This window comes from Hydra viridissima, unplaced genomic scaffold (assembly GCF_058129835.1).
Source record: "Hydra viridissima isolate aposymbiotic clone 2 unplaced genomic scaffold, HvirCarnegie_v1 scaffold_4, whole genome shotgun sequence".
Lineage (NCBI taxonomy): Eukaryota > Metazoa > Cnidaria > Hydrozoa > Anthoathecata > Hydridae > Hydra > Hydra viridissima.
The window spans coordinates 17778155-17800032 of NW_028324303.1; the positions used below are offsets into that span (position 1 = coordinate 17778155).

The following is a 21878-nucleotide window of genomic DNA, read 5'->3' on the forward strand; positions in this document are numbered from 1 at the left end:
TCCATGGACCAAATTATAGTCAATATAATTGACCTATCGAACCTAAGGGTCTGCGTATCGTTTCATTTCCATATCGTTATCATTCCGATATGATGTCGGAAAAAAAAATCAGCGGAATGACAAGAGTTCCGGTATATACCGAGATTTAAACTAACTACAATACCGGTTGAAATTTTTGTAACGATATTACGTTGTAATCATTCCGATGACACTTTTTTTTTCCGATATCACATCGGTGTGATAACGATATGTATGTAAATGAAACGATACGCAGACCCTTAATCGAACCCACTATTAGGCATATTATCAACAAATTTTAATATTATTTTACATTATAAGATGATACTCGACCGAATAGACCACGTCTGTTCGTAGTGCAAAAAACATAGCGGTTGAGGCTGAGAGTTGTCACGATGACTTTGAAAAAACAATTTGGCATCGTTCTCAACAACTTGGCTTGTGGTAAGGAACAACTTGGGCAAGTTTACACAGAGAACGTGGTTTGAAGGCATATAAAGTTCAACTCATGCAAGAATTGAACCCGGTGGTGACAATTTCCGTAATAGATCTCTGGATAAAATTGCTGAAGATTCGCTATTTCTAACCAAAATTTTGTTCGGAGATGAGGCTCATTTCTGGCTGAATGACTACGTCAAATGCAAAATTGCCGCATTTGGAGTAAAGACCAGTCTAATGCAGTTCAAGAGCTACTATTATATCCATTGAAAACAACCGTTTGGTGTGGCTTTAGAACCAGTGAAATCATTGGACATTATAGCTGTTATAGGCATCCATTATTGATAATGATAACGGACTACTTGCCATACAGCCCGTGAAATAATGGATTTATTGCGTAATTGTTTTGATGGCTTATTCATTTCTCGTCTTGGACGCTTATTTGGCCACCAGGATTATGTAATATTACACCTTTAAAAACTTTTTTTTGAGGCTACGTAAAGTCTAAACTAATAACCCAACTACGATTAAGCATTGGAAGTCAATATTATTTGTGTTTTTCGTAAAATACCGACGTAAATGCTCGAATGAATCATCGAAAATTGGACCCTAATGTTGTAAACCATTGCAACAGTTGGAAAGTGAACAAGGTATGCAAGTAAAGCAAGAAACTGTTCATACTATCCAAGTTCTAAAAAAATAAATCTATGATGGAACTTCACAGTTACTCTTTGGCTGATAAAAATAGCAAGCCTCCAGAAATAAACTTAGATAAAATACGTAAACAAGCTGCTGAATCATGGTGTATTTTAAATAATCTTCCGCTAATGATTGGAAAATATATTCTTAAAAGAACAGCTTGTCTTGTAAATCAACTTAAATTTTACATAAAAGAACATTACTCTCATTTTAAAAGTAAATCCAGATAATTGACTTGAATTTTAAAGCATCGCTTTATGTTGCTATAGCTCAAAAAACCGCATAAACTATATTTACTATATTTCAAGGAAACTACATCAATATCCGCCTTACGTAATTTCTTCCGCGCCATTCAATACAGTTGCATAAACCTAAATTTATGGCAAAGTATATAAGCGTATATATACATGTAATATGTAAATATCCCCAACTTGGAGAATTACTTTGCATTGCTTCTGTTGCAAAACACCTTTCTTATACTGCATCCGTATGAAACATTATATTTCCATCAGTACTATTATGCTTATGTAATAAACAAAGTCAAGAATAATCTTAACCCTTCCACCGCAGGCGTCTCCAACAGGAGACAGCAGTTTGGGCAGATTTTGTCATTAACAAAACCGGATTAAAGTAATCATGTTTGATATCATTTTAAAATGTTTTAAAGGGTTAAGAATGAAGTTTGCTGCAGAGTTAGTCTTTTACATTAAAAGTGTGCGAATAAAAATTTATTGTGAATTGAAATTAAGCATATTTTTTGTGAAGAATGAGAGGGAATAACGATTTGGATAATATTTAACCTGATGATACGTCGACTTATAATTCTAAATATTGGTACTAATGACTGGGAACCTCTCGATTACGTTGAATACTTTTTTGATTCAGTATTGATTGTTGACGAGACAAATCGGTATCAAGGTCAAAACCCTATCGGACGTCGAGAGAATATAGCTGATTGGGTTAATATAACGGCGACTGATATGTAGGTTGTTCTAAAAAATATGATTAAAAAATATTTTTCAGGTATATATATATATATATATATATATATTACTTTCAATAAAATCCACTCACAAGCGACGAAAGGAATAAAATGATTAGTATTCGTACGAATGAGTGTAAAGACTATCATTCAGTATTTTTATAGAGAGAGAAGACGGTTCCATGATTGGCTTGTAAACCAAGATATACATATAACTGCTGGGATGATAGTGTTTCGTATGCTATATTTATCAGTTCATGGTTTTAGGCTTCTTCATTTTTATCATACTGCAATATAACTACAGTAACTAAAACAACGACAATTTCTTTTGAAAAGTAATATGTAGGGGAAAACCTCAATGAATGGGGCAGTTTTTGCAAAATGCTTTTTAAAAGTAGATAAAATTTTTTAATATATATATTTAAATATATTTGATAACCACCGACTCTTGCTCAATGATATAGTAAAACAAAAAAAAATTGAATTTGCATTTGGCTATTGGAGAAAAGAGAGTTTTATTGGAGCATGACATTTGTCCCATTCATTAAGTATGTCTCATTGAATGGGACAAACATAAAAGAATTAAAAATAAACGTATTTAATTCAATCATTTTTCAAATTAGTTTATTAATTGTAAATGTAGTTAAATATATAGATACATACATAAAGACCACACAATAAATATTTTTAACTTTAAACACTTTAACTTTAATTAAATTTCAATCAAAGCAGAACTTTCTCATTTTAGAATATTATATTTAGTTAGTTTTATTTAAGTACATTATTGCAGTATAAACGTGTGTAAATAATACCCATTACCCGTGGGGATAAAAGTAAGGGACTGCAGCATCCCTCTGCTGAGCTGTAAATGATACTTTGTTGAATTCATTCAGTAGGTAATACTTTGTCCCATTCAATATGCGCATCACTTCATCCAAAAATGATTAGTCACACCAAAAACACCATTAATTAAGCTTGAATGTTTTACTCACTGTAGTACTAGAGACTGCTATCTATTTAAGCATGGAATTTTATTTTCCATAACTTCAAAAATTGCTGCAAAATCAGAAAAAAAAAACATTTCTAAAAATTACTTTTTACATTCGAAAACACAATAACATCCATTGTCATTACGGTCATAGAGCAATAGGATGGATGAGTCGGTCTTATTTTTATACTTTGTTTAAGACTACGGTTTGCAGTATGGTAAACTGCCGAAGGGTGTCGTGGAGTTACATGATACACTGGATAAATATATCAAGTTGCTTTTCCATGGCAGCTTATTAACATGGTTACATTTACAAGCCAATTCAATACTGTCAATATATCTTTAGACTTAAGATTTTTATTTACTATCTGTCCAACTATTTTCATTAGAAATTTCAAGCCATATTTTTAGTCAGATTTGTTATTATAATGCTCGAATTTTATTGTTGAAATGTCAGCAGTTTTTAAGTTTTTATTGTTTACAGATGTGCAACATGAAATTAGCTGTTTGCAATTTTTAGAAATTATTAGAGAAATTATTGATAACTTTTTATTCTCGATTTAGTAATAGCTTTTAAATATTTTATTCTTCGTAAATGGTCATTTATAGGTGATTATTTTACATTTCTTGTATTGTTCAACATGAATATAATCAAATATATCATTATCTTGTGACTCTATTTGATGAAACATCGTCGGTTATTTTAACTTTAAAATCGTCGATTATTCTAAAATTATACAGCAGCCATTCTTTATGTGCTATTTAAACTTTTAATAACAATGTTAAATACAAGCATATCTTTGCCTACAAGATTTTGATCGGTATAGATATTGGATGATTGATTGTGATCCTCCTGTGCTATTTCCAAAGTAGATGAACTTATGATCCTCTTGTGATGTAGTCAACGCTGCTTATATATAGCATTATACTTGTATATTGCATGTATTTTAGTAGTTCCACAAGTAGTAGTGTGTATTATTGATGAATTCTCATTGTTAATGAAATCGCAATTATTCAAAGAAATGCTAATAAAAAAAGCCGCTTTAACTTTTGGGTTTATTTTCATTTTATTAATGGTTTTTATGAGATGGATCACAAAACAAATGAAATAATTGAAACAAAGAATTGTGTTAACTTAACATAATATTTGTTTACAATTAGATATTGATTTGTTACGTTTTTGTAACGTATTTGATTCCGTTAATAACTCCGTTAAATTAACGGATAGCTCCGTTATTTAGTACGCTGCATTTAACGGAGAATTTTAACATAAAATTTTTAAGTAGACGAATTAGTTGTATATAATAGAGAAAAATAAAGACTAAGAAAAATAAAAATAAACAGCATAGTCGGGTAATCGAATGAAAAAAAAAAAAAATTAAAATCCATGAAATTAAAAAACTTTTTCTAACCCTAGAACTTTCTAGAAATATAAATATGTTTACAAAAAATATTTGGGATAAATAACTTACTTTAATAAAGCTTTTATGTAATAAATTTGTTCTATTAGAGTGAACGACTCCTAAAACTATATGCCTTGCCAAGAATTAAAATCACATATGCTTTGTTGCTCAGAAATTGGGTCGCTACATTTTCCGGTGTAATGAGTAATGTGTTCTGTAAAATGATTAGTTGAAACCATTGCATCAGAGTTTATGCTTTGGTGAGAACCATCCGTTGCGAAATCAAACGGCAGTTCTCGCTCGTCTTTCGACTTTAAGAAACCTGACTCGGGTAATTCTTCATCCACTTCATCAGTAGCTTTTGTTTTACAGTCCGCTGACTCATTTACTCTATTAACATATTCGGAATGCTGTTTTAAGTGCAAGTTAAACTGAGATTTTTGCAAGAACTTTTTATCGCAGAGCGTGCAGCAATACTTTTTCTCGGTCGTATGAGTCAACGCATGACGTTGAAGATACGTTTTGCGAGCAAACTTTTTTCCGCATTCGCTACAGGTAAAATCTTTAGAAACCGAGTGGGTAGACATATGACGCTTTAAGTCATAACTATGACGATAACTCTGACCGCAAATGTTACAAACAAACGGACGCTTGTTTAGATGAATTTGTCGGTGTTTATTGAGGTTGGCTTTGTTGTTGAACTTTTTTTCGCAAACGTCACATTGAAATGGTTTTTCGCCCGTGTGAATCACAGAATGAGCCTCCATATACCTATAAAAAAACGCTGATAGCCTGAATATTATGGAGCTCCATTTTTACTAATCAACGAATTACAAACATGAATGCAATAGATTTAAGACAAACATATAAATTCATTTTTTAAATATTTTAGAAATACTTCTTTAATGTTTGAGGAGTAATTTCGTAGAAGTAAAAAAAAAAAAGTTCTTTTCAAAATCACACACCATTTACTAGTAAAAGCGCTTCCACAAACTTCACAAACAAAACTTTTTACACCAGCATGAGACTCCAAATGGCGACGCAAGTGTAACTTGCGCCTAAACTTCTTTCCACATTCTGAACAATTGAACTGTCGCTCTTCTGTGTGTAGTTTCTTATGGGCCGCAATGTTTGTGGTTGATTTGAAATGCTTTCCACATATCGGGCAATTTCCGGGGATCTTACGGCGTTTTTTACATTCGCCATTATTTTCGTCGTGACTGCGATTTCTTCGTTTCTCATGAAGACGAGATTCTAAAAGCAGATGATTGTCACGGATTTTAAAAAAGTTAAGGAGAACTTTTTTAAATAAACAATTAAAAGTCTTAATTCCTAAATAGCTCAGATTCGAGAAAACGATTTGATGTTAGATGCTAGAACGATGTTAGAAGTATCCTATATCTTGTCAATCTAAACAAATTTTGTTACACACCTGTACGTACAATTCACAACTTTGTATGTACGTACATGTAACTTGCGAGCTACTTTAGGTTGGTTTTTATTGGCTCTATTCCATTGAGAAGTAAATCAATAACATGCTACAAAAAAAAGGGTACTAAATAATTAAACCTAGGACATCCCATAAACAATTTTTAGGCTTTGCTGCTAATTTATATCCTAAGATCACTTCTCATCATCATCTGTCTCTAGAGTTTAGGGTTCAATCAACTTGTAGGTGGACATAATAAATTTGTATCCTCGCTCTATCTTTATAGTTTTTGCCATCCGTATGACATCCGTATTTTATTTTTTTGACCAAATCAAGTGAAAAATCAGACTAACTAAATGCTTAAATATGTGTTTATTTAACTGCAAGCTTTCACAACCTCAATATTTTTTATTTTTGTTATTGGTATTCTACTGGTCATTTTTAAAGTTCAATTTGTAAATAAAGTGAAATGAGTATTACCTAACGTACTGAATGAAGCTCTTTTTTTAAAAGATTTCCTTTTTAAAGCGAATCTCGATCTTTTAATATCTTTCACATTTTATAACATTTTGATAAAAAAAAAAACTTAGTACGAGTTTAAAAGTGCTTTACCCCATAAGATGTAAAATAATTTACATAATATGCATAAGAGTTCACATGATGCAGTCAAAAAACGTCTAGATGCAGTGTTCTATGAATTGTTGATAATCAATATTTAGCCAATTTTATTCCAGTATGTGGAAAATTACAACACTTCACTCTTTCAATAAAAAATCTGGTATTGTGGGAAGAGATTTTATCATAGATTTTAGAAGTAAAACCTAGATCTTTCACTAGAAAAACTGCAAGGTGTATCCATAAATTGTGTCAATGAGTTAAACTGCAATTCTTTGAGCAATTTTTTGACACTCCAGAAAGTAAAAGAACAAGCTATGACTTTAATGGATTATGGAGCCAAACTGCTGAAGGAGTAAATGAATTACTTGAACTCATTTAGACTGTAGCCTTCAAAGTAAAGACTTATGTAAGCTACGTGACTGAAGATGTATCAAAGTTACATACATCTTATTACAATTTCTTTAACTATAGCTCAAAATTATGTCTCATTTTCCACCCCATGGCAGTGCAATAGCTCTTCAAAATATGAGACATATTTTGAAGAGTCATTGTCAAGCGTTAGAACATTTCAAAATTGTCTTGCTTAACTTTCAAAAAGTGTCTCACTTTGCCCCACATTAGCCTGTATATACACTTAACCACAAAATTAACACACCTCTTATAAACTCCAACTTATTTCAAAAAATATTGCCTACTTCCCGGATTTATCAACTACAAAGGTGATAATGTTTATTATTACGCCTTTTGTAGGTTTTATTCCATTTCCCTTATTTAATTTCAAATCTATAGCAGCTTTTTATAAGTAGAATGTTTTGTTGTAATTAAACCTCACTTCTAAAAGAAAAGTACGTATTGCTTTTAAATTGATTTAACAGTAGAAAAGATAACTGTCATTTGAGAAAATTTAAGTTGTGATGAATGTGTTGCATTTGCTACTTTGTCTGATGAAGGATTAACAAATCGCGAACTTGCTAGAAGACTTGGAGTGTCTCATACAACAGTCGGTAGGGTTCTACAAAAGTTTGTATAGACCAATGATCACGCTAGACAACTTGGCCAAGGCAGACCACAAGCTACCAATGCCATGGAGGACCAGTCTCCAAATACAACTTGCTGAGGTTAATGAAACTGCTGTTAGTCAAGATACCATAAAAAGAAGACTTTGTGCTTTAAATTTACAACCTCGGACAACAGTCACTGGTCCCAGATTGTCTGTAGACCACTGAAGAAACAGACCGGCTTTTGCAGAGCGGCATATGAATTGGGAGATAAATGATTGGGAAAAGATCTTATTTACAGATGAATTAAGGTTTTGCTTTGCAAGTTCTGATTGCTGCCCAAGAGTGTACAGAAGACATAATGTAATATATTTTGCTTGTAACATTAGAGAAACTACTTTATATGGAGGCAGCTCATTGATGGTATGGGGTGGAATATCTTTAACAGCTCGCACAGAGCTTTTTATTATTGATAATGGACATCTGACTTCTCAGCGATACATAGCAGACATTTTAGAACTTTTTGCACTGTACATTGGAGATGGATTTCATCTTATGCAGGATAATGCTAGACCACATATGGCACATATTGCTACTGAATACTTAAATAATGTTAATATTTAAGTTTTGGAGTGACCAGCTGGCAGTGCAGATATGAACCCAAAAGAGCATCTTTGGAACATAATGGGATGCCAGGTTAGAAGCCAACATCTAACACCAAACAGCCTAGACAAGCCCCAACAAAGTCTTAACTGCATGTGGGAAGATATCCCTCAAGAAACGATTAGAACTCTAATTAAAAGTATGCCACAGCACTGTCAGGCTGTCATAGCATCAAGAGGTGGTAACACTAGTTATTGATAAGTCAAAAATGTTTCAATTTAAGCTGCATTAGTGTGCATAACAATAATAATCATTTTACTTTATTTTGTTAAATGAACCATATTTTTGGTTTTAGTTTATTTTTTCACCATTCTCAAAGAAAATTTTATTATCATCAAAATAACTGTGTTCATGTGTTCTATTCTTAATGTTTGTCAAAATATAATAATAACGACAACAATTAAAATAAATCGAAATGAATAAGTGGTGCATTAATTTTGCAGCTAAATGTATATACAGATATTGATTATGTATATATAGATTGATTATATATATACACACTAAATACATATATACACATTGATTAAATAATGTGTCTATATGTGGTATACACACACAAACACACGCCACATACACAACATAAAAAAAACAACTGGTACAAAATATTCAGGTTAAACTTCTTTTAAATTATTTATTAATAATTTATTACCTTGTGAAGTAATTTGGTTTATCATAGCAACATCATGGTCAGATATTTCTAATGGTACTGGCACCTCATTTAAAGCAGCCAGTTGTGTAAAAGAATGAGAGACTTCAACATCAATATTATTCACCTGGGAAACATCTTCAGCAGGAGCATCAAAAGTGGAAAGAAGGGAATTGATTTCATCCTTATCATTATGTTTTGCAGCTAATGAAGCAAACTGGGGAATCAACTCATGGTCACTCGAAGCTTTAGGTTGTACCTGATTAGAAATGATAATTTGGTTTGTTATCCAAAAAAAAAAAAACTAAATGTGTTTTGCATAATATGTAATATTTTAAAAACTTTTATTTTACAAAAAAATACTCTGGTAACTAAAAACTATTACAAAAAATTTTGATTAAATCAAAAAATGAAAAGACTTTGCCAATTGTGATGTATTAACCTACAATACTTATGTCCAAATTATTAGGGAATTCAGCCTTTCAAACATACAACCAACATATTTTTCATATACTATTGGATAGTTTTCATAAACAAATGAACTAATGACTAAAAAAACAAAATTAAAATTATGTTTTATCTGATATATCTTGCTTTTAAGAAACTATAGCTTTGGAATGACAAAGAGATACATTAAGTAGGATGCAACTTACATTTGTAGGATGCAACTTACATTAGTAGAATGCAGCATAAAATTGAAAAAGCAGCAATTACAGTTTGATCTTTTAACAAATCTTTGACTTATATGAGATTCACTATTTTTTGTTTTGTAAAATGATATTCTTCAATTTTTAACTGAATTTCTACCTTTTAGTGTTGAGTAAAGATTTTTAAATATTATTTAAAATTGAAGGTGAAGTATTCTTCACGCATATCTCCACAAACTATTTCTTTATTTAGTGTAAGTTGTTCAAATTTAGCAGCTTGTATAAACTTATTATAATTCAAAATTTTTTAAGATTGTAAGAAATCTTAGTAGAAAACAGAGTGCATTACAAATAATCTGTCATTAGTTACAGCAATTATATAGCATAAGAGACAACTTTGTTTACACCACAAATGTGTATTACAGAACCTTTCTGTGACATTTGAAAATTCTTTCAAAAACAGTAGCAAAAACATAACATCTTTCAATGTATCTCTTGAATGTTACAAAGTTTACAGTTACAAAAGTAGAATATCATGTATTAACAGCTTTCTTTTTATAAGCATTCTGTAACTCTTTGAGAGGTTTTATCTGCATTTCAAGATAATTAATTTGCAACAGTGTTAATTTAGTAATAAATTAACACTGTTGCAAATTAACTATCAATTGATAATTAATTTGCAACAGTGTTAATTTATTTAGTAATAAATTAACACTGTTGCAAATTAATTATCAATTGATAATTAATTTGCAACAGTGTTAATTTCTTGATGTATAAATTGCAACTAATACATCAAGATACATATAAACACATGCCTATAGAATGTAAAAATGTTCTACTAAATACAAATTGTAAACATGCGAACCATAATAATTTACGATAACCATTCTAATTTTTAAAGTACTAAATACAGAAAATAATTTTAAAGCAGATTTGAACTGCTATTCCTTATAATTAACTAAATTTTATTTTCATTTTTTGCCAAAACAGTACTTTTTACTCTTAAAAATAATGGATAACTAACACTTTTGCATATATGGTAGTGCAGTATTTAGATTCAAAACTTGATTGATTTTCTTACACGAAAAACTTTGAGATATTGCAACAAAGAATTTGTTGCATTAAATTGTAATAATAATAATACTTAGAATATAAAAATAGAAATGAAACTATAAAGTAATTTTGAATAAACCTCACATTGAGAATCTCATTAGATGGAAGAGTAACTTTTTCTTGAACTCCTGGCATGTGATGCTCAAACTCAATCCAAAAATCTCGAATAAGATGTTCAAGATGTATGAAACTTGATGTGGGCTCCCAAGAGTACTTTACCCATCGAACTTTGTAATAACGAGTCCCATCCTTAATTCAAACAAAAGCAAAATATCTTTTTTTGGTAACATTATGCTGCTTATCATTAAATGTAATGAAATGTGACAAATTAAATATAATGAAATGTGACAAATTAAATATAATGAAATGTGACATAAACTAAATATAATGAAATGTGACTTATATAACATAAAATAATATGCTACTTGTTTTAAAATAAAGATTGCTATTATGACATAGAATATCCTACTTACTAAAACATAATAATATACTATTTATAATAAATAACATGTTCAAAATATTGTTATCAAATGCTGTTCTTGCAATTTATGAAATGGCTATTTTACTTAGAAGCTACAAATGGTAAGATGCAGCTAACTAATGAATTATTGTAATTGGAAGGAAGATAACATTAAAATTAATCACTGGATAATGATATTAATTACTAAAATCCAACATCAAATAATACAAACCCTATAAAACAACCCTTTTAGATAGAAAGGTTTGGATTGCCCAAATTCAATATTTAATACCAAACTGTAAAATAAACAAAAAAATCTGTGGGTTTTGTGTTTTGTTTCAAAGAACATTTTGAATGAAAATAAAAATATTGTATACTGCATTATTTACTTAACACTTCTAAAAAAATATTTAAATGAAATTGAAACATTTTTCTGGGTGAGACATTAGGTTTTTGAACTTAATGTTTCGGATTTTTAAATATCTATCTGGGATGCTTACAGAGCATTTATACTGCTCTTTTGATTGTACATATTAAGAAAGTTTAACATTAAGTTAAGTTCTTTCAATACAATACAAAATTTTTTAAAGGATTGGTATTAACCTATGTTGAAACTGAACTTTTAAAATGAAGTAAAGAAACGTAAGTAATAGTACTTAGTTGATTTTGACATTGATAAAATTGTATAACTATGAAATATAATTGTGCAACTATAAGAAGTAATTGCATAACTATGAGATAAAATTGTATAACTATGAGATTAAATTGCATAACTATGAGATAAAATTGTATAACTATGAATTATAATTGTATAACTATGATTGGAAGATGCACTATAACTGAAACTGTATAACTATGGCTGAAGGGTTTAAGTGATAAAAAATACAACCCTATGGAAAAATGCATATTTTGCATATGTAATAAATTAATCATAACTACATGGGTCTGACAAAATATCTATGAGCTGTTTGCAAATAGCAAAATGTGGAATACATCAATTTAAAGTAAATTACAAAATTTTACTCAGAAACAATTTAAAATATTCACTATTTGATATTTTCAATTGAAATAATTTAAAAAACAAACTTAATTTTTGTTTATGCTCATCATTGAACCATAATCAATAGGGAACAGGGAACAGGGAATGTGATTTCAAATTTCATATCAATATACAATCACATGAGCTTTAACTTTGTCCTTTCAAGTTAGACATTAAAAAATTTACTTATTATTACTGCATGCACATCTTATTTTCGTTTTAGCTGCGTAGAAAACATGAACAACAAAACAATCTTAACACATAAAACCATGAGAAGCTTTATGCTATTTGTATAAAGAAAGGAAAATATAAAATTACTGATGTCATCTTTGAACAAATCAAAAGTCTTTGATTTTGCTGAAATAGTGCCAGAATACTTACATTCTACCTGTGCAAAATCCAAATCATGTTTGTCATTTTCATGTGCAACAGCAAGACTTTCTGGCACAAAATTCCCTCAGCACAAAAAAGGTAGACCCTCAACAGATTTGGATACCAGTGTTTAAGCTAAATCATTCATTAGTAATACTTGCTTATTCACCTCTTACTAATCTCCAGTTAGATGGGACCTGTTGCATAAATGCAATATTACAAGCCTATGAGGAAATATTTCCCAAATTTTAAGTAATGTTGATGAAAGAACACAAGAAATAATCAACAGTAGAATTTATAATGTTAAGAAAAAAATAATGTTAAAACTTACCATAAGAGGACACAGTCCATTGCCTATGTGATTGTGTGATGTTGAAAAAATTACCCCAACATTTTCAGTTGCAAGCTTTTCCTTACATTTGAAAATGTAGAAAAGCGCAATCACATCCTAGTTGTTCATTGTAATGACATGTATTCATGATAAGGACAGTGAATTCAGACCATGTTGGGATTAGATTTGGTGTTGATGAAAGTGGAAAATTTTTTTAAATTTGCTTGATCATTCACAATAAGAATCAACTTGACAAAGAGAAAATGTGCAAAATAAAAATGCTGAATCAAAATATGTGTACACAACTACTTAATCACACTTCTAAGCTGAAAGATTTATCTGAAGAGAAAAAAAGAAAAAATATGTATCCATATGTTGAGACATTTAAAACAAGAGCTAATTAAAACATTCAAATGTGCATATTTGAAGCTGAATATCACTGACTACTGACTGACTACTGCTGTCTGTGTTGTCTTACAGTACATTCCACAATTCTGACAACTCATGAAATCTGGCCTGGGAAAATTTAGTGAACCATCCCATATAATGTATACACATTTAAAATAAAATCTGACTTTGTTTATTTGATACTCTTCATTGTAGGATATCCACCAACAAGCCATACAAACTTGTTTTTACGTATATAAACAAAAAGAAAAACATAAAAATTATACTGTTGATTAATATGCAAACAGCTCATAGATAGTTTGTCTGACCTATGTAATTATGACTAATTAATCACATATACTAAAATACAATTATTCATTTAGGGGTCTTTTTATCATTTAAACCCTCCATTTGTTGAATGTGGCTGGTCTTTACTTTTGAAGTTTCAAAATATTATTGTCTGAACCTCACACTGTGTTCAATTGCGTATAGAGATATTTTATTTTTTTATATGTAGAGCTATTTTATTATATTTTAGCTCAAATATGGGCTAGTTTGGACAATATTTAAAGGAAACTCAACAATGTTAAAAAAAAATTTATGCAATGCATGTAAAAATTCTGGCCCATTATTTATGTAAAATTAACAGCTAATATTACTTATAATAATTGTTTATGCTAAGTAACACCTTACTATTGTAATTCACCTAACTCTTGCTAATTCTTATTAAATTTTTTAAGTAACATTTTAGTTGCTAATTTGAATGGTTCTACCATTTATTTATCAATTATCTGACAAAATTGTTTGAAAGCAGAGCTTGATCAACAATCCTAATTAATTTGGGCTGTTGCCACCAGATCTCAGAAATTATTTTTGAAAAGGTTTACACTGTTCATGATGTTTCAAAGTCTTCTAACATGGAGTTGATTAGCCACTTCAAAGATGTTTGGCACGATATTAACAAGAACACATTTTGTACAGCTGTTGAAGGTAACACTTAAGCAATTATGATTGCTCCTAGGAATGATGATGTCATCAATACTGTGAAATGCCTAAAATTTTGATCATTTTCTTGGGTGATACACCTGAACATGGAATATGATTTAGGTACCTTAGAGCTATTTACAGAGCTTTTTAGATGGTGAGGGACATTTATTCTATAAAGATGTGGCTAATTTGTAAGCAACACAATCTACTATACACAGTAGGGTGTGTAGATTTTTTTTTTTTTTCAAAAATTAAAAAAGAGTAGGAAAAAAATGTAAGTTTATGATTAGTTAAATAGAGGGAAACTTTAAAAACTAAATTCCAATAAGTGCTAGCTCAGTAAATTTTGATTTCAATATTTCACATTTTTAGTCGTTTTAGATGTTAATCATTATATTTATATTTGTTTATGGAATAGCACTGATAATTTTTTTTTATCAATTCGCATGGTGTACGACGTACACCATGCATAGGCGTAGGAAAAGAGTAAAAAAAATTAAAAGTATATATAACAATAAAGGTCGAAGTTTTTAGCTTTTTAAACATTTTTGAAAGTCTTTATCTACTTCCCTACAGTTTTACGAGAGTTGCCATATCTTTTTTGCTTCTATTTTGTGACATTAAATGTCTACCTACAAGCTGAGCACGTATATATGATTCTCTTCGCTCATGTGTGTAAACATGGCTTGCAGCTTCAGTTACCATTTTGACACATCTTTCAACTGACTGCGTATGAGAATTCCAGTGAGGAACTTCCATAGGATAGTTTACAAACTCCTTGATTGTGGCAGAGGTAAGAGTGCAGGTAAGTGGAGGCTCAGTTACACTTAAATTCCATGCTATAAGGTCTGATAGTTGTTTAGCATTAAGATTTATTTCTGGTGTTCTTCTTACTCTGAGACTACTATCTCCAACTTGAGTTACCTCATCTCCTATTCCTCGTATGTTAAGAATTTTGTTTACAGCTTCTTTTCTTTCTTCTGCATTTTTGCTGCAAAGCATGGATTGTAAAATTGCTTCAGAATGTGCATACCACGCTGATCGTCTAATTGTTGGCATAACAATATCTAAAACATTTTTACTCTGAGTTCTAAGTAACTCTAGTTGATACAAGACATGTCTAGGTCCCTCAACCCAACTTGAATGAACTTTAATATTAAACCAGTTAGGTATATAAACACTAACAATAAAGTTCACAATTATTTTTAAATTATCTAAATTTGTACCAGTAAGGCCATGATTAGACACCCAAATTCTGCAAAATCGAAGTGCTGTTGTTAGCCATCTACTGTGACAGACTGGTCCGATTTGCAGCATTGCTAACCTGATAGGCAGATCTCCAGTCTTTATTGCTTGACAAATTTGATAAGCATAACTTTGGTCAGTGCTTAAATCATTAACAATCTTCTGACTGAGATAAATCAAAAGAGGACCTAAATTTATTTTTACAAAATTGGTATTGATTTCAATCTCAGTTGCTGTGTCAAGCATTTTCCCAAGTGGTCCAGACCATTTATTATGAGAAAGCATTGGACCATCTAAATGTTCAATTAAATGTCTTAACCCTAATTCACCAGTATGTAGATCACAAACAATCCAAACTAATCTTCTATTTAATTTTTTTTCTACCCATTGCATGACTCCGCCCGCCCAACCAGTATTGACATTTGTGCTATCTCCTCCAATAGCCATGAGATTTTGATTTTTACTGTTTAACCAGTCAACTATGTGATCTGCAATAACTTCAGCTTTTTTTTTATTATTGGTCATATCTGGAACAAAATGAAAAAGATAGTCACCACCAGGGTCTTTTACAACAGAGTAATGTTCTTCTTTTATCAGACTAGGAAAACTTCTTTCATTTACCTCTATAAACATTTTTGTGGCATCTATTCTCCCATCAAAAAAAAGACAGGACACAGGGTTTTTTTCTAGGTCAACCTCAAACTGATTGTCTAATTCTTTTGCCAATTTTTCCTGAGCCCTTTTTACCTTGTTATGATCTATAATAAGATGGCAATCACTCTTGCTTATAATCTTTGCATCTATCAAAGCTGCTGTAGCTATTTCAGCAGTTTCTCTTAAACTTGTTTGATGTCTCATACTAGCCAGAGCAATATTTTCAATATTCATAGTATTATAAATTGAACATGTTTGATTCAGAGAAGATTTACATTGAGTCTGATTATCAACTTGGATTGTTTTCTGACCACTGCCATCTTTAAATGATGAAGAGCAACTGTTTATACAAATTGTTTAAACATTTTCACTATACTCATAATCCTGAAAAATAAAGCAAATTGTTTATATTTTTAATCTGTATTTAAACTAAAGTGTATACAACTAAGAGTTTTAAACTTACTTGCTCAATATGTTGCAATAAAAGAGATAAGGATTCATTCTTCTGCATGCAATTGATTTGTTCTATTTGATTGAACGTTTCATCTGGCTTTAAAATAAGTAATATATATATATATATATATATATATATATATATATATATATATATATATATATATATATATATATATGTATATATATATATATATATATATATATATATATATATATATATATATATATATATATATATATATATACATATATATATATATATATATATATATATATATATATACAGTACTGTGAATATGTTTTAGACCACTTGCATTATTAGACGTATTTACAATTTTTTTCCTATATAATTTTTTTAAAGCGTACTTAAGTTTAATAATATACAAGAAAAGTTGAAAGAGTATATTATTTTGAATAAATAAACAAAATTGATGAGAGAACATGAGGGATTTGTTTGTTTATTTATTAAAGCGATGTGTCATAATAACTACCAACCAAGCGTTCATCTAAATAAGAAATAAAAATAAACTGGTTTATAGTGATTCGGGTTCATACTCCTTCATTTTTTGTTTTTGACATTATAAAGTGCAGTGATAGAATGAATTTAGTACAATAATTATGGGTTTTGGCACATTTTTAAAAAATTGTTATTTTTTATGAACACAGTTAGACAAATCGTTAAAAATAATTAAACAAAGTAACTAATTTGCATTTTTAGATAAATTATATATTAGTTTTCATTTTTAAATGTTTTGTTTTGCATTTTTAGATTAATTAAATGGGTAAAGTATCTTTAATAGAGAGACAAAAAGTTATTGTGCTTCACGAAGAAGGTTATTCGCAGCGCCGAATTTCGTCCAAAACAGGATACTCAAAGACTGCTGTTACAGAAATCATTAAAAAGTTTAGAGAAACTGGCTCGCTTGAAGATAGAAAGAAAAGTGGTAGAACTCCTAAGCTAACAAAAGATGACAATAAATATTTAAAAACACTTTCTTTAAAAAATAGGAAAAAAACATCAACCGAGCTGGCAAAGGACATTAACACAGCAACTGGGAAAAATGTCAGCTCTTCTTGTATTCGACGACACCTACTCAAATCGGGATTAAGAGGGTGTGTTGCAATTCGAAAACCATTATTACGGCGTGGTAATAAAGAAAAACGACTTAAATATGCGAAACAACACAAAGATTGGGCCCAAGAAAAGTTTAATCGGGTTCTGTACACCAATGAGTCCAAATTTGAAATTTTTGGAACAAAAAGACGCCAATATGTTCGAAGAAGAATTGGAGAAGCCTATAAGCCCGAGTGTTTAAACCCTACCATTAAACACGGAGGAGGCTCTTTACAAGTTTGGGGCTGTTTATCTTCATCTGGAGTAGGTGATTTGATCAAAATAGAGGGGCAACTCACCGGGGAACGTTATGTGGATATCCTAAGGCACCATGCTGTATCATCCGGAATGAGACTAATAGGTCATAATTTTATTCTGCAGCAGGACAATGACCCAAAACATTGTTCCCGAGTGGCAAAAAATTATTTAAGTAAAATGGCAGAGGAAGGAGTACTACAATTGATGACCTGGCCTCCCCAGAGTCCAGATTTGAATATAATTGAGCATATATGGGATTACCTGGACAGAAAGAAGGCCGAACATGCTCCCCGAAATGCTGAAGAATGAAGTACTTCAAAGAGAATGGCACAACATACCCAGGAATTTATAACTAATTTGTATGAATCTATTCCCCGGCGAATATCGGGTGTGATTAAGGCAAAAGGAGGACATAGTAGATATTAAGAGTTTTTTATGAAGTTTGACATTAAATATTTTGTTATTGTTCCATATTTTTGTGTGAAATACATGTGTTTTAATAAGTTTATAATATAGAACTACAAACTTAAATATTAGAGAAGAATTCTCCGGGATTTTTTGAAAAAATGTAAGTGGTCTAAAACATATTCACAGTACTGTATATATATATATATACATGTTTGAGTATGTGATGTAGTTGTTCAAGCTTTCTACTTAAATAGTTACCTTTTGTTCTTTATTTGTTTTCATTGTTCTTTGTTTTTGTTGTTTTATTTTAATTTTTTTGGATTCTTTCCTATCTGCACCACCAATTTGGAAAGTTCCAAAACTGCCAATTTTAGTCCTCTGAGAGTGGATGAACTGAAGCTCTAGAATCGGTATTTTTTCATCTCTCTTACATTGACACTTTATGTGAACTTTTTCCATACATTCTGAACCACATTTGTACTCTGAACAAAGGATTAGTTTACATTTGCAAAATAAGATGTCCACAAGATTGTCTAACTTTAAATTAAATCTTTCTTTTTCAGCTTTTTTACCACGTCCAATACTAAAACCAACAGCTGATTTCCATAAACACTTAAGTTTTTTGAAAATTGTTTTTTCAAGAATGATAACAGGATAAGTAAAAAGTGCATTTGCTTTCAACCATTGGGCAAGTAAAGCGGGTAACATATCGGTAACTAGATGATCTACAGTATAGTTCCTAACATTTTTATCATTAATTTCTCTTAAAAATATACCATATCTTAGCATATCTCTAGCTGTTGGAAGCTCAGATGTATAAAGTTCTTTTCCACTTCCTACAAGATTACTCATTTTAATAGATAATGCATTCCTTGTTCTTTTTGACATTTTTATGTCAAATTGTTTCCGGAGCTTTCCTTTTGGTCCGATTATGATGTATTAATTACTTTTTAAAGAAAAAAATGAGAATTTGCAAATTATTGGTAATAACCAAAATAAGTGAATTAAGAATCAAAATTTACCAAGCTAGCACTAAAATGATTTCATTTTTGAAAATATTACTTTTCTTAAAAAATGGCGAAGTTATATTTTTTCACTACTCTTTTTTCGAAATTTGAAAAAGTTCATTTTACCTTAAAAATCGACACACCCTAATACACAGGTGCCAGGTGTCAAAAGTCTTAAGGCCTTTTTTATGGTCAGAAAATATGACATCACCTGTAAGAAGCAAATCTCTTTATCACTGAAGTATATCTGAAATAGTGGTTTGAAAGTACAGCTACAAACTGTATTCCATAACAAGACTTTTGCACTGCTGCGTGCTCTATCTGAATACCCAAACACTGAAATTAAAAAAAAACTGAAAACAAATTAAGCTATTTCAGCATCTGACTACAAAGAAACTTCACAAATTTGTTACAAAGAGCATTAGTTTTTTTATCATAATTTTTGGAATATACCAGGAATTCTTGCAGGTCGATCCCTGTAAGTGGGAGCCTCAACTAGAGTATCCAAAAAGTAAATGCCTTGTGCAATTTCTCCAAGTCATCAATGACTTGGCCAAACTTTGGGTTTCATTGATTCAAGAGTTTAACTGTAGTTTGACAGAACAAAAATAATACCTACTTTAAGTCATTGAGGACCAAAGAAAAAAAAAATGAATAAGAATTAAAAGAATTAATGAAATAAAAAGAATTTATTCAAAACAGTCAGAATTAATTAACTGTAGTAGGCAGTTACAAGAACTGTGTTTACTTTTTTTTAAAAAAAGTACAATATAAAATAAAAACTATTTTAAAAAATGAACTATTTCAGTGTCAGCTAATATTTAGAAACTTCAATTCCCATGAGCTACCTCTAAATATTAACTTTTTTGCATGAATTTTTTCTAATATGTTTTCTAGTTAACAGGAAGAGCTTCTGGGTTTCAGAACTACAAAAACTTTAAAAATTTATTTTTGCTTAGATAAGAACCATCCTTTTGAGAATTGGAAAACTAAATAAAAACCTTGTACATGTATTTTCAAATATTTTTATATCAAACTAGTGAAAACAAAAAAGTGATATAAAAATAATATCAACATCACTTAATATTATTAATATTATCAAAAATCATGCTCTGGCGTAAGAGCCAGAAAAAAAAGTAGATATCAAAAAAAGCCTTTTTTTTTTCTTCTTTCATTTTATAAATTATTTGTTTATTACCTTTACATTTGCTATCCATTCAAAAACTCTTATTTAAAGGATTTTAGAAATACACCAACTATACCTAAAAAACCATTTGCAGCATGCATTCAGTTTTACTTTCAGAAAGATAATTCAAAAAGTATACAACAACTGCTACTTTCAGAATGTATTTAGGGAAACTCACTAAAAATATTCAATATGCTGAATACAATATCAAAAAGATAAAATAAACAAGTAATTATTTTCTAATAATTATTTCAACTCCTACATTAATTCCACATAAACAATCATACTTGGTGTCTGCAGCTATAAGAATACTTTTACATTTATTGTTTCATATTGTTATTCATCTCAAGAAAAAAAGTTTTATAGAGTAATTTTAAAGCATGTGTAGTATTTGCATTTTAAACTATAACAAATTAGTACCTTAACGCTTACATACCTTTTCCAAAACAGTATCGATTATTTTCTCAGCACAAAAAGAAGCACCAAAGCTTGCAGCTATGGCTTGGATACTATCAAGAGGGATCGTTTCATCCATAAGGTTATTTACTTAGAACTAATCCGTTTTTAAATATCTTCAACATAAACAAAAAAAATTATATAACATTGGTAATGTTATAAAATAGAAAAAAACATTACAAGTAATATGTATTTCTGAATAACATTGTGTGATAAATTTCTGTTTATCAAATCCTCACTTACCGGGAAAATTATTTTCGCATTGTTTCAAATGCTGAAACTTTAAACGGAAACCGATTGAAACTAATCTTTTAAATTTGATTTTGACTTTTTTTATCCCGTTTTATACCTATTTTATCCTTTGGGCTCTAACAATTAATAACAGAAACTTTTTTTGGTCCCAAATATTCCTACCAATCATTGAAGAACATAACATAAGGGAAGTAGATTTTAAAATATCAGTTTGAAAATGTTCATATTTTGAATATCTGGTGCATAATAACTTGATGTTATCGTTGTTAATCGCAATTAACAAACATGATCAAATTTAATCTTTTTTTAAAAAACAGTCATTTTACTTTAAATCCATTACTTTTATCAATCTATTATTACGGTTAGATTTACTAATCTTAAAACCCATTATTATTAACAAACCATGGGGTCAGATTTAAAATATTAATAGCTGTTACGTTAGTCTTAATTTAATGAATTGTTGACGTTTTTTTTTTCATATACAATATCAGAGTTGGTCAAAGATTTTTGTAGTTTTATAAAACAAATTTTTTAGTTTGTTGTTGTGTGCCATCTTAGTGAAATAATATTTGCAAAAAAAAAAATCGAACAAAGTTATTTGTGCATTATTTGATAAGTTGTAAA

The 21878-nt window shown here is 29.9% G+C and overlaps 1 protein-coding gene and 1 pseudogene across 2 annotated transcripts; both read right to left on the reverse strand.

Annotated features, from left to right (window-relative positions):
- Positions 1 to 4509: 4509 nt before the first annotated feature.
- LOC149890223 (uncharacterized) lies at positions 4510 to 21307 on the reverse strand. Its single transcript, XM_090084040.1, has 6 exons — positions 21246 to 21307; positions 20983 to 21118; positions 10727 to 10891; positions 8886 to 9141; positions 5494 to 5782; positions 4510 to 5299 (listed from the first exon to the last, which is right to left on the reverse strand). The coding sequence occupies exons 2-6, from the start codon at positions 21079 to 21081 to the stop codon at positions 4654 to 4656; spliced, it is 1455 nt and encodes a 484-aa protein (XP_089940166.1). The 5' UTR covers positions 21082 to 21118; positions 21246 to 21307; the 3' UTR covers positions 4510 to 4653.
- Positions 10913 to 20971, reverse strand: LOC149890224 (uncharacterized; annotated as a pseudogene). Its single transcript, XR_016451499.1, has 3 exons — positions 18612 to 20971; positions 16581 to 16667; positions 10913 to 16501 (listed from the first exon to the last, which is right to left on the reverse strand). The product of XR_016451499.1 is annotated as an uncharacterized LOC149890224 (transcript).
- Positions 21308 to 21878: the final 571 nt, after the last annotated feature.

What these genes read in the sequence shown, in the direction of transcription:
- LOC149890223 (XM_090084040.1), bottom strand. Translation starts at nt 21,081, where the DNA reads ATGGATGAAACGATCCCTCTTGATAGTATCCAAGCCATAGCTGCAAGC. An exon ending in AAACCAAATTACTTCACAAG is followed by an intron (nt 5,783 to 8,885) that starts GTAATAAATTAT and finishes ATCTGCTTTTAG; the next exon opens with AATCTCGTCTTCATGAGAAA. An exon ending in AGCGCTTTTACTAGTAAATG is followed by an intron (nt 5,300 to 5,493) that starts GTGTGTGATTTT and finishes GTTTTTTTATAG; the next exon opens with GTATATGGAGGCTCATTCTG.